This window comes from Merops nubicus, unplaced genomic scaffold (assembly GCF_000691845.1).
Source record: "Merops nubicus isolate BGI_N331 unplaced genomic scaffold, ASM69184v1 scaffold47339, whole genome shotgun sequence".
NCBI classification, from domain to species: domain Eukaryota; kingdom Metazoa; phylum Chordata; class Aves; order Coraciiformes; family Meropidae; genus Merops; species Merops nubicus.
In genome coordinates, this window is record NW_008633967.1 from 11,949 (window position 1) to 23,965 (window position 12,017).

At 45.7% G+C, this 12,017-nt stretch overlaps 1 protein-coding gene across 1 annotated transcript; it reads right to left on the reverse strand.

Moving 5' to 3' along the window:
* Positions 1-1,803: 1,803 nt before the first annotated feature.
* CD80 (CD80 molecule) lies at positions 1,804-10,474 on the reverse strand (the record flags this gene model as incomplete). The annotated part of the gene is made up of 4 exons (XM_008948418.1): positions 1,804-1,910; positions 4,788-4,913; positions 7,179-7,460; positions 10,139-10,474. Coding segments are annotated over 4 exons (851 nt in total), but the record flags the coding sequence as incomplete, so codon positions are not given.
* Between the last annotated feature and the right edge of the window lie 1,543 nt (positions 10,475-12,017).

Consider the following 12,017-nt stretch of genomic DNA (forward strand, 5'->3'; position numbering starts at 1 on the left):
TAGGACTCTACAGATGTTACTCTAAGGCACTGCAGCGGCAAAACAGCATGCTGTCATCAGAGCAGAAAATGCAGTCACCTGGATAATGAAGAACAGTTAGCTGCTAATCTCTTAAGTCTCTTGACTTGAAAATGTCTTTTTGGAGGACACAGCCCTGAACACAGTTGAGCTTTTAAGCCAAAATGAGTATAATGCTTCATAGTCATAATACGTTGGTAAGCCCCAACCCGTCCTTCACAACACCTTGATATCAAAAGTAACACCTTTAAAGCACAGGTGTTTCCTGGGCAAGCCTTAGAAGGGGAACTGTTCCCTCTCCATTCCTCCAGCTGCTGAAGGAAATGGAAATATTTTGTAAGTGGACTGGCACTGCTAGTCCTGCTGGGAAAGCTGCAGTTGTTCTCTTGTTCACCTCTCCCCCACCACCATCTGGTCAGTCTTTCATTTCTGTCATCAGTGATGTTCCCATGTTCATGCATAAGATCAGGAACATGGCTCAGAGGGCAATGGCCAGAAATAACCTCTAAGTGATGAAGCCACATGTGGGACCTGTAGTAGTGGTGAGCTACTCGCAAATGCATCCAACAGGACAGGAACCAAAAGACTGCTCAGTTCTTAGCTGAGAAGCCTGTAAAATGAGCACAGGGGCAGAGGCAGGGGATGTCACTGCAGATCCTGATAGATGGGTGGCTGTGCTACAAACCCACTTTTTGGGCATTTAGCAGCTTCCTTACACAGGTTCAGGGGCGACACTGACAGTCAAGGCTGTCAAATGTTCCTTTTCTTTCATATTTCTCTCTCTCTCTTCATCTCCATTTAGTCTCTAAAATGTTATGTTACTTATAGAAATGAATGCTATCCATGCAAAGCCCATTCTGTGAAGAAAGCAGCTTAGCAGCCCAGGAAATTCAATCCTCTAACATTTTTCACTAGGTTCATTTCTAGAAATTTGCAATAACCCCAACAAAGCAATGCCTCACAAGCAACATAAGCATCATTCTTTCAGTTACCTGGCCAGGAAACACCACGTGCCTGAGCTGGCAATAGGGCCCTCTGCTTCTGACCACTTGCTCAGCATAGAAGGATAGTATTATTAATGGGCAAACCTACAGCCAGATTCCTTCCTCTGACCTTAAATCACACACAAATGAACCAAGGTGCCAGACCACTGGAGGGAGGAATAAACTAACACACTCACTCACTGCATACAATGTGCAGAAGGGAACAAGATGGCCATGGATACAAGCCATGGTAGATGGAACCAGCCAGGCAAGGAGTCCAATTATGTAGAGGTTTCCCAAAGAGAGACTCATCTTTCTCCCCGCAGCCCTGGGAACTCCAATTGCTACGTACAGCCGGGGAGCCTTTCCAACAACCAGAACCCCCACACAGCTCATGCACTGTGTAAATAAACCTCCCAGCCCCATGGCAAGCAGAGTCAGGTCTTATAGAGGTGGCTTCTTGCCCTGCCAAGTTAATATGGAAGGTGGGGGCACCTGGTGGTGATCTCCTCATGAGTTCCCACCCAAGGCTGGCCAGACCTTGGGTGAAAACCAGTCAGAAGGGTTCTTCTTGCCTGGTTGTGGACATCATCCATATGTCAACCCTCATTCAGGGCTGGGGGTTTAACCCCAGCACTTCAGGACCTACCAGTTTGATTTATTTAGGACAGCACACAGCCATATTAAATTTAAGCCATAAGTGCTTTTGTGAGCCAAGATTGCCCAAGAATCTAGTAGTATTTGAGAAGGTGTTTTGCCAAGAGAACAATAGTGAAGAAAATTACCTGCAAATGCTATCTGGTCATAGAGATGATGTTTCAGATGTCACTTTAGAGCTCATAGGTGGCTTCATACATTCTTTCATACCCTCTTCCCCTGAATCCTGAGGCTTACAACAGTGAGAACAGACTGAAAAAGAAGATCTCTCGTTAGTATTTGAAATTCCAGAAGACATAAAAGTGCTGAATCCAAATGTCTTCTTCCACAAAGAGAGAAGAAAGGAGTGAAGAAATTAAAGATAAATAAATCTTTTAGGTCTAGTTATCCTATTTTTCCTTGGCAGGACTCATGCCTGCAGTGCATCTGAATATGGCTGGCCCATAGCCATAGTCTGACTTGATAGAAAGCTCTGTTATATGTAAAGGTTATCTATATAGTTCATATAGATAAAACAGTTCTCATTAGCACAGGGCTAGGACCTCAGCCTGGCACAAAGACGGGTTGCTACCCGCTAAGGTCATAAGGGAAATAACAATTATATGACTTGACAATAATTATGAAGTGGTAAGGTCATAAGGGAAATAATGGTAAAAGTTACACATCACTAAATGCAGTTTACCAATCAAGTGAAAGAATGCCAGTGTTAGAGCCAGCCAACTAACACTTCCAGTGCTTGAAATGAAGTTCAGATTAACCAGAGCCCCTTAGTATCTCCGTAGCTATGAATTACTTTTGTTTTAGTCATTGAAGTTGAATCTCCCTGTACTATTACAGCAAATTGTACTTGCACAAATCTTACAATGTGGATCCTAAACTCTTAAGTGACCTCTAATCTTGGGGGTTTGTGTTAAATTAATGAAAGAACCAAAAAGAAAAAAAGATTTAGAGTTCCATTCTTAAATTACTGCAAAGATAGGCTTTGAGCTCCTCAAAGCAGGGGCTTGTGAACCTCAACAAAGCATTTACATGTTTTGGTCATCACCACAATCACACATCTGAGAACTCTTATTTCTGTTTTGTTCTTTCTATTCTTTCCTCCCACACTTCAGCTCTTTGAGGCATGGCTTCTTCAGCTCCGAAACCACTCTTAGCATCCAGTCAGCTCCAGACTTAGCTTTCCATATGTAAGAGCAACAGAGGCCCTCTCAGACCTATTCTGAGCTCCCGCAGTAGCTCTTGAAATGCAACTTGTACCAACACCAGCAGGAAACGCTCTTCAGACAGGTATTTTTCTTCCCAGACAGGTGGCAACGCACAGCGCCACTGAAATGTGACAACTGTGCAAACTGATAAGTTGGACTGAAGCTCTAGCTTCAGATTCTTGCAGTATATGCCTGGTCTGGAAAGTGGCTGGACAGCAAAACACCACCTGATTCGGCAAATCTACTCCCTGTGCATATTAGGGAAATGGGACTGAAAGGGAAATTCTAGTTTATGCAGCCATGTCCCATGCTCTTGCAGTTGGTCACATTCTATCATATTGATACACTTTTTACAATTACTTTAAAAGTAATTTGGTTTAAAAGGCTATCTCAGAATGCTCCAGAATCTTACTAATTTAATGGCAAGGAAGTTCATTATGCACACAGCTAACAGCACTCCCTGTGATCAGCTGTGATTTTCTTGATTTCAGCCTGCTTGCTGCTTTCCCATTGACACAGCCCCAGGGAACAGGAGGGGAGAGCCAGCGCTCGGGTCATAGGGGCACATGAACGGAACATGAGGAGGTGTGCAGGTGTGGCCGAGAGTCATTGCCTTCCAGAAGCTTCCTTTCTTTGTGGTAAAACACCAAACAGAAAATTAGCCCTGCCTGACTCAGTGGTCACACTGGTTTTTGAAGGGATGTGGTTGGCGAGGCACAGAAAAGAAAAATAGTAATTCTACCTTCTGACTTCTGGCTTGGGAGTGGACTTGTCTGAAGTTGAAATAGAGGCAGCAGAAGACACAAGCACAACAAACTTACAAGTATCCCTAAGTGAACCAAGTCCCTGCTGCCTGGCAAAGCACCTCTTTCCAGTGGGGGATACCACTGTGGTCGTGATGAGCTAAGACACTCAGACTGGCGCCTTCTGGTTTAAGTAGTCTGAACAGAGCACGCTCAGCGTGGAAATCTTGTCTCCAGACTTCACTTCCCCAGTGACCTGACAGAACTTGATTGTGTGATATTTATAGCATGTTGCAAAGCCTGCTGTGTTTCTCCAGGACTACTTTTCAAAGCTACTAACAGGATGTGGATAGGACAGCAACTGCTGTTGCCTTTCAATACTGGCTGGATGCCTAGCTGCCTTTATAAGTCCATTAGATGTCTACCCACATCTTAAGGGCCTTCCTGGCCAGGTCAGCTTAGACATGATTAGGAGCAACAGCTAGCAGATGAGACTTTGAGTCACAAAAAGAATAAAAATCTACTCAGCTGCCACCTAACTGTGAGATGCTTGAGATCCCCTTTGCCACTGAAAAACTCCTGGAGACATGTCTGGAGTTACCGAAGACGTTGTAAGGTGGGACGGGGCACCTCACCTGCGCGGTTTTGGCCACACAGAGGACAGCTCCAGCTCTCCCGGCTGGGGCTCTCCCACGTGCGGGACAGCTATGCTGTCTGCGGCCCTAGCACTATGTACGTCCGTAACTTCGCCTCTGAGACTTTTCCGAGGGATTGTCTAAGTGTACAGAGAGATCTCATTTTGAAACTGTCAGTGCTCAGCTGTATCTGTGATGATCACCAAGAGTCTTGGCATCTTCAAGCATCTTAACACATAAACCCAGACCTTTATGAATCTCTTCAATTCCGAGTAAGATTTTGGAAATACTTTGAACTGCTGTCAAAACTCCTCATCACCCCTTCACCCTCGAACTTGAACCCTAGTGCAGCTTGCACACAAAATGTAGGAAAGTCCTGAGCTGAACTTAGATTTTGTGATAGTAGATGCTGCACCAAAAAAAAAAAAGGAAATGAGAAGGTACAAAAATACCTAGTGTGTCAGTATAGTTTCTATAAATGCATATTTTACACAGAAATACCATAAGCCATAAGAGATCATTTCTTGAAAAAGGAGCTATACTTACCATGCCTTGGGAGGTATCTTGCTGCTAGGGTGACAGCCAAAAGGAAGATAATAATGATGATACTTGAAGCAGTAATGACATTATAAGACGGAGGCACAGTAGGGACAGCACAGTTTTTTGCTTTTTCTGAGACAGAAGAAATAAAACATAAATAAAGGATCCAACAACATATTGGCATCTTCATGTAAGATCAGATACGTGACTTTTGGTGGTTCGGGCCAAATTATAATTCAGATATTCAGCCTGAAAATTTGCCTATTCAATAAACAAGCAGACAAAGCTGACACCTAAATTTCTTCCACTACCTCACATTTGCTATGTGCTGAAATTTTTAACACCTTCACAGAATCTGAAATGATGGATCTTTGTCCAGAATAGAACTGAGACCTGCAGTATTTAAAACACATAAGCTGTTTTTAAATAAAATGGTTAGGCTTGGTGGAAACATCTGACTCCATATCTAGAGAACTTCCATTCTCAAAAGTACTCTGCAGTTTTGTTTTTTTTTTACTGTTTTCACCAGATTTATGTCTAATTTTTTCCACTGTGAATTCACAGGTGATGGAGAATGATGCTTTAAAGAGACTAGAATAGACTTCATTCTGCATGGCAAGAAAAGAACGCTGTGGCAGAGTTCAGCTTGAGTGGACCTGGAGCCTTTGGCTTTTCACCACTGTAGATGACCATTCTGCCACTGGGACATTAGAGTAGATAACAGGCCGTTCTTGTATGTTACAGGACAACCCTAATTGAACAGGAGGGACAGACTTGGTGCATGTTCATAGGTCCTCAGATTTTCATCATTGGCACCTGGCACAATTAAGCATTATTCAACTTCTAAGACACGAGCCTGATCCACTGTACAGTGCTCCCCTCTACTGTAGGGTTTGCCTCTTATGTTTCCCAGAGGCTGTATTCAGTCTGGAACTTTGTGTTCATGAAAGACATGTTTGGAGGACCATTTCCATCATACCGAAATGGGAGTGGTTCTACATCTGAAAAAATCAAAAAGTGGGGGTTTTGTGACTGCTGTTGTCACTATTGATTGCACCCTCCTCTGAGAATCTGTGTATCTCACCACCTTCATCACTGTGAAGGTGGTGAGACACTGGAACAGGTTGGACAGGGAAGTTGTGGATGTTCCAACACTGGCTATGTTCAAGACCAGGTTGGAGAGGGCGTTGTGGAACCTGGTCTAGTGGGAGGTGTCCCTGCCCTCAGCAGGGGAGTTTGAACTAGGTGATCTTTAAGGTCCCTTCCAACCCAAACCATTCTATGATTCAATTCTATGCGTCTATGATAACAGTGTATTATTATTATAACTTTTTTCCCTTTCCTTTTCTACGTAGTATGATACTCATAACCTTCTTCCATTACCATCTCCAGAGATATTATGCACCACATCCAGCAATAACGAATATTCATAAAGCACTAGTTTCTGGCACTCGTCCTGAAGCTGAATGGCATCTCTCCTCATGAGCCCCTTTGATTTAAGTAAGACTGACGAATAAGGTACCTTGATGAATAAAGGTACAGTTCCCTAGGAAAAGGGAACCTAGCTCCCCTTGAAGGTGCCCTTATCTCTACAGTGAAAACATCAGATCCAGAGACATTTCAGAATACTTTTTTGGTAACAACATTGAAAAAACTAAAAATCTTTTTGGCTTTAAGAATTTTCCTGCATAGCCCCTTCTACTGCAGAACATCTGGGCTGCAGTGTGCTGCCTTCCCTCATGCTGTGCCTTCCCCACCTGTGCCCTACGCTTTTCAAAGCCCAGACCTATCTATTACATTATCACTTTTAAGCCATGCACAGTGATGGCATTTTTTTTTGTATGAGTTAACCTCATATTAAATATGTGCATGAAAGCAAAATTTTGTCTAGACCTCAGGTGACAGTTTCTGTCACTGAAGCAGGAACAAACATACTTGCTAAATGAGGCAATTCTTTTTAAGTGCAACTTGTGGCTGTCCAGGCACACACATTTCTCAAGTCCCCCATTTGAATACCATGTCTGTGCCAAACAACTGGCAGCAAGACTGTGCTGGTACAGAGGGGCACTGGATGGTGGCAGCCTCAACCTGTGTGAGCCACCGAGGCTAACGTCACCAGGTCACAACTGGATCCAGTTGCCCTCTCAGCCCAGCTGTGAGTCACGGTAGAGCAGCAGGAAGATAGAGCTATCTCTCTCTCCTTGTAAGTCACTGTTGTAACTCTTCTTCCAAACCTGCTGTCTCACAGTGTTTGAAAAATTTCAGTGTGCAGTCCACAGATGGGATCACTGGGTCATCCTTGCATGACCAGATACAAAAAAATCTACTGCTTTCTCAGAGAGACGATTCAATGGATTCAGCAAAATGTTTGTAACACAAACTATGAATAAAACCTACTCAGAAGCAAACTGGTGGACTTGGCAAAGCCATTATATTCAACGGAGCAAGTGAAGCTGATGTCTTCAGTCACATTGACCCATGCTTTGGCGGTGACGTTGTACAGGCTGAGACTGGACTTGGACACCAAGCTGTTATTCCACACAATGGGCTCGTTGTTGAGGGCTCCAGAGATTTTGGGTTTGGGGAAACCTCCATGAGAAGAACATCTCACCACCATCTCAGTTGATTCACAAGAATTAGTGGATACTTCCGTTGTTATATTCGGATTACTGAAGTCAGCTGAAGCAAGAAAGATTTAGTTACCATTGTGTCAAAGTACAGAGAGTGCTGCAGACCTGATTTGACCATGGCCAAAACAAAGACTCCCCCACAGGGCATTCTTTATCATAATCTGTTTGGCCTTTCTCCTGCCTTAATATTCTCCCCATAGTCCTGACTGGATATGGCCTTAGTCTCTGGTTCTTCTTCTCCCTGGGCAGTGCACAGACTTCATGACCCTATCTCTTCAAAGCTGCTGTTTGTCTCTATGTACAGCAGTTTGTGGAACAACAGAAGGAATCATAAAACAGGTTGGAAAAATACGTGACTGACTAAAAATCCCTATTACAGGCAATGGTAGACAATTAAGTTTTTGCCTCACTCAGTTGTCCTTTCCTAGCCAGAAGCTCACGGAGGGTCCATCTCTGCTGGGAAAGGAGGGAAGTCACATGTTGGTCTTTCAGGCAGGAGATCCATCAGGTGGCTGAGTTACACATTCTGCAAGACAGCCCCTGCAGAAGGCCCAGCTGAGAGCAAGACAGTCACGCTAGTCATTGCAAAAATGCATAGCAATGCACAGGTCCTCTCAGACCATGGAGACTTCTCACTAGACTTTTTTTTTTCTCATTGCCAAATACAGTTCTCAGAGGTTTCCCACCTACAGAGATTGTTCCATGCCTCCCCACCTGATCAGATGCATTGCTGTGGGGCTGCATGGAGAAATGGATAAGAGGATTAATATGGGTGAAAAAGGAAGAGAAGAAAGGTGGTGTCCTTTTCTGCCTGCTTACCTTTGCCAATATGGTTCACTGTCTTACTGTTAACAGTTGCATTGGCACAACTGGGGATGCCCACAGGTTGCAATAAACAGCCCAGGGTAAGGAGGAGGAGGCAAGAGGTGGAAAAGGAACTATTTAAGGCAACTCTCCCACTGGAAATATCTCTGTGGGATCACATCTTTAGCAAGAGAGGCACCAGTCAGGAAAAGAATTCAGCGTGTGGCTTCCTGGTGGGCCTAAGTCACATCAACACCAACTGCTACCAAAGGGACCAAATTCTCCCTCCCATCCCTGCCAGCTATAGGTCCATAAACTGCACACCACTCCAGGAACCAGCCCCAGCCATGTCAAGTCCAAACAGAGAGCTGCAGCACGTTGCTCCACTCACTGCAAGAAGACCCTTTTTGGAGAAACTAAGGTTTGGTCTGTCACTGCTCCCTGGCTGACTCGCCATTTGACCACCTGGCTGCTGGGATCTGCACAAGGCAGATTGCTTGCGGTCATAGTGCACCTTCCATGGCTTCTGCTGACCGTCAACCCATGGTGTAAGCCACCAAGTAACTAGTAACTGGTGAAACTTGCTCAACATTACACAGCCAAAGAGTAGCAGACAAGGAGAGACCTGGATTTCCTTCCAGGCCCACTATATGTTGAGCAATACAGCACTGATCTCCAGTCTGGAAAGTCCCTTCAGACATCCCAGCTAGCTTCACTGAGGCTCCCTAATCATTCACCAAGGAGTAACAACCTTTCCACCTCTCTCAGATTAGTCTGATTCCAGCAGAGGTGAGGGGAGCTTTCCCTTTTCTGGTCCCAACAGTGATCCTGCTTTACCAAGGGGAGCAGAAGTCTACCACAATTATTGCAACTGGCCTGTTAAGACAGTAAGGGGATTTCTAGAAAGAAATAAATTGGAGTATTTGTGCAGAAGACAAGAGATCCACTGTTTCAAGTTTTTCACGCAGTTAACTCCTCAGCCCTCATGGCTAGAGAAGGTACTGGCAGAGCACTTCCTTTTTTTTGTGTCAGTTCCCCAGAAAGATCACTAAATTTGCCTCCTTGCACATATGCCCACCATTCCCTCAGACAAGCAGGCAATGGCCAAACTTCAGGAGCTTGGGCTTTTTTGCTGGTGAATCTCATTCCAGATGGTGAATGCTCATTCACTGACTTGTCTGGAAGATTCCTAGAACTCTCTACTGCTAAATATATTCAAATGTGTGTATATTTTTATGTATGTTACCAGTATCTGTGCCTTTGGTTGACCAGCTGCCACAAAACCAGTGGAAAATAATGTCAACGGAACTTTTTGTAGCCTCCATGAAAAAGATTCAGATTCGTTTTGAGCAAAATTTTGTTCTTATGACAAAGGAACTTGTGTTGTTTCTTTAAAGGAAAAAGTCTCAAATCTGAGTGCAGCCTTAAGTTTTAGAGCTGCAGTGCAGCTGGTGAGCTGGCCAGCCCCCCAAGAGAGTCTGGGCTCCCCAGGCATTGGTTGCAGGGCTGGGATACTGCTGTGGCCACAGAAGCAATACCATCCCATTCCTCCTTCAGCTTAGGATGCTTCTGGTACACCAAGGACTTGCTCTTTGCTTTGCCCAAAATTCAACAGGGCAGAGGTGGCCTAGGGCACCCAGCAGCAGTGCTACCTAGGGAGGGGTCCTGGGAGGTGTCCTTTCCAGGGGTGCATCAAAGGGTGGATGCTGGGCTGGTGGTGGGAGAGGCAAATACTCTGTACCAGGAGTAGTTTTGGAAAGGTAAGGAGGGAGGCTGCTAGAATGGAAATGGTTAACACACCTTGCAGCACTCTTTTAGGCTTCCTGATGAAAGTCTATCTGCTACACTAAAGCTTGAAGGAGTGGCCTTTACCCCCAGAGGCTGAGACAAGAAAGCCTCAGGTGTCAAGAGGCAGCCACCTACCTGTAACAAAGAGGGTGACATGGTTCTCACACAAAACAATTGAGTTCTGAGTAATTCTGAGGTGCTGAACCACACACTGGTAAGAGCCATTGTCCAGGATTTCCAGAGGGGAGATCCACAGGGTGAGATTCCTTTCATCCATCTCTGTCCGGTTCTTATACCGCGTGTCCTGGGAGATCACCTTCCCCGCGTCGTAGGCAAGCACTACCTCTGTCTTGTTCTTCTGCCAGTAGACCCGGTAATTCTTCAGGCTTTCTGAGCTGGGAATTTCATGACAACAAGGCAGGCCAACTTTTCCCCCCATTTGTCTTAAGACTTTCTTCTCCAGTGCATAGCCTGTAGGTGAGGGGCAAACAAAAGTCAGTGAGACAGTGGTATAGCCTTGTGCCAAGACCTGCTCCATAGAGCTCGCCTCTTTCAGCTCTGTCTGCACCCACGAACCCACCGCATCACCCACCAAGCTGTTTACACCTTCAGCTCTGTCCTGAGGGGAGGCCTCCCTTGGCATCCCCTTATATGTGATGCTCCAGTCCTACTTAGGATCCCAAGCTAGCAGGCACACAATGATTTCTGCATGGATTACTGAAGGTAAAGGCAGGAGTGTTACACACCTGAACAGAAATTTTGCTGGCTCCTTAAGAAACCCCACACCTCTGAGAAAAGAATTGCCCTTATTCACATAAAGGGATAAAAACATACATGCCCAAGCTGCCACCTCCTCTGCTTTCCCTTTTCAGAGATCAGTGTTTGGGAGGCCTGTGCCACCCTCCAGTGGGTTCTGTGCATGCCAAACAATGCCACAGTGGACTACTTGCTGTTTGTTTGTTTTTTTAAGGAAAAAAAACAAAACCAGAACTTTCAAGATGTGGACTTGGCAGTGTTGGATTAATGGTTGGACTTGCAGATCTTAAAGGTCTTTTCCAACCTCAACGATTCTATGATTCTATAATTCTACGGTACGATCCCAGAAGCTAGAAGCAGCCTTACAATGACAAACAAAGGTTACAGCCACACTGTCATCAGCCTCCTAGTACTAGCAAAAGAACTCTTTTTGCCTAGTCCAGCTAAAACAAATTTATATAGGTGAAGGCCCATGGGCCTCCCTTGGGATTGCTTGCAAACCAGTACAGGCATTCCCCAGCTCCTGCCCATCACCCGTAGCTAGTGCCATAGCTAGTATCCAAGCACGTGCCTACACTAACAAGCTGAGACCCTTGCAGGGGAAATTTGGTACAACCTTGGCCGGTTTAGCAGTAATCCCCCTGGTTTGCACCATGACTTCTATGCGTTCTGCCTCTGTGATCAGCCCTGCTTTCCCACTCTCTGTTCTCTTTCCAGGGGGTAGCTGCTCGTGGGGGCCAGGGACTTGTGAGGGACCAGCCTAGCAAGGATCCCCTGCCACTGCTGGAAGAGCGACCCAGTGCTGACACGTGGTCCTGTGCTGTACCAAGGCTAGGGCAAATGACTGAGCTTTCTCCTGGGGCTATGCAACATTTGGGGTGGTGCTTAGCCCTGCACACCGTTTTGCTAGCCCAGAAGGTCGGCTTTATTTACGTTTGCTCTGCTCGCCTCCTCCTCATTACCTTAGCACCCATGTCCAGTAGTGGGAGGGAGATACTAATCTGTTGTGCTCCGTTGACCCAGAGCATGAAAACAAGGAAACAGCTGGCCGCGGGGCAGAGCAGATTCATATCCTCTCTTCCTTCTCTGCAGAACAGATCTCAGTAAACACATCCGAGAGAGCCATCAGGAAAGTCCTGACCAGGCTGGGTCACTGACCGGGAGAGTGCCGCACCACCCGGCAGCGGAGGCGGGACCGCCTGTGCAGAGCCGCTGCCTGAGGCGCGAAGGGGACGCTGAGCGCAGCGGAGCCCGAGGG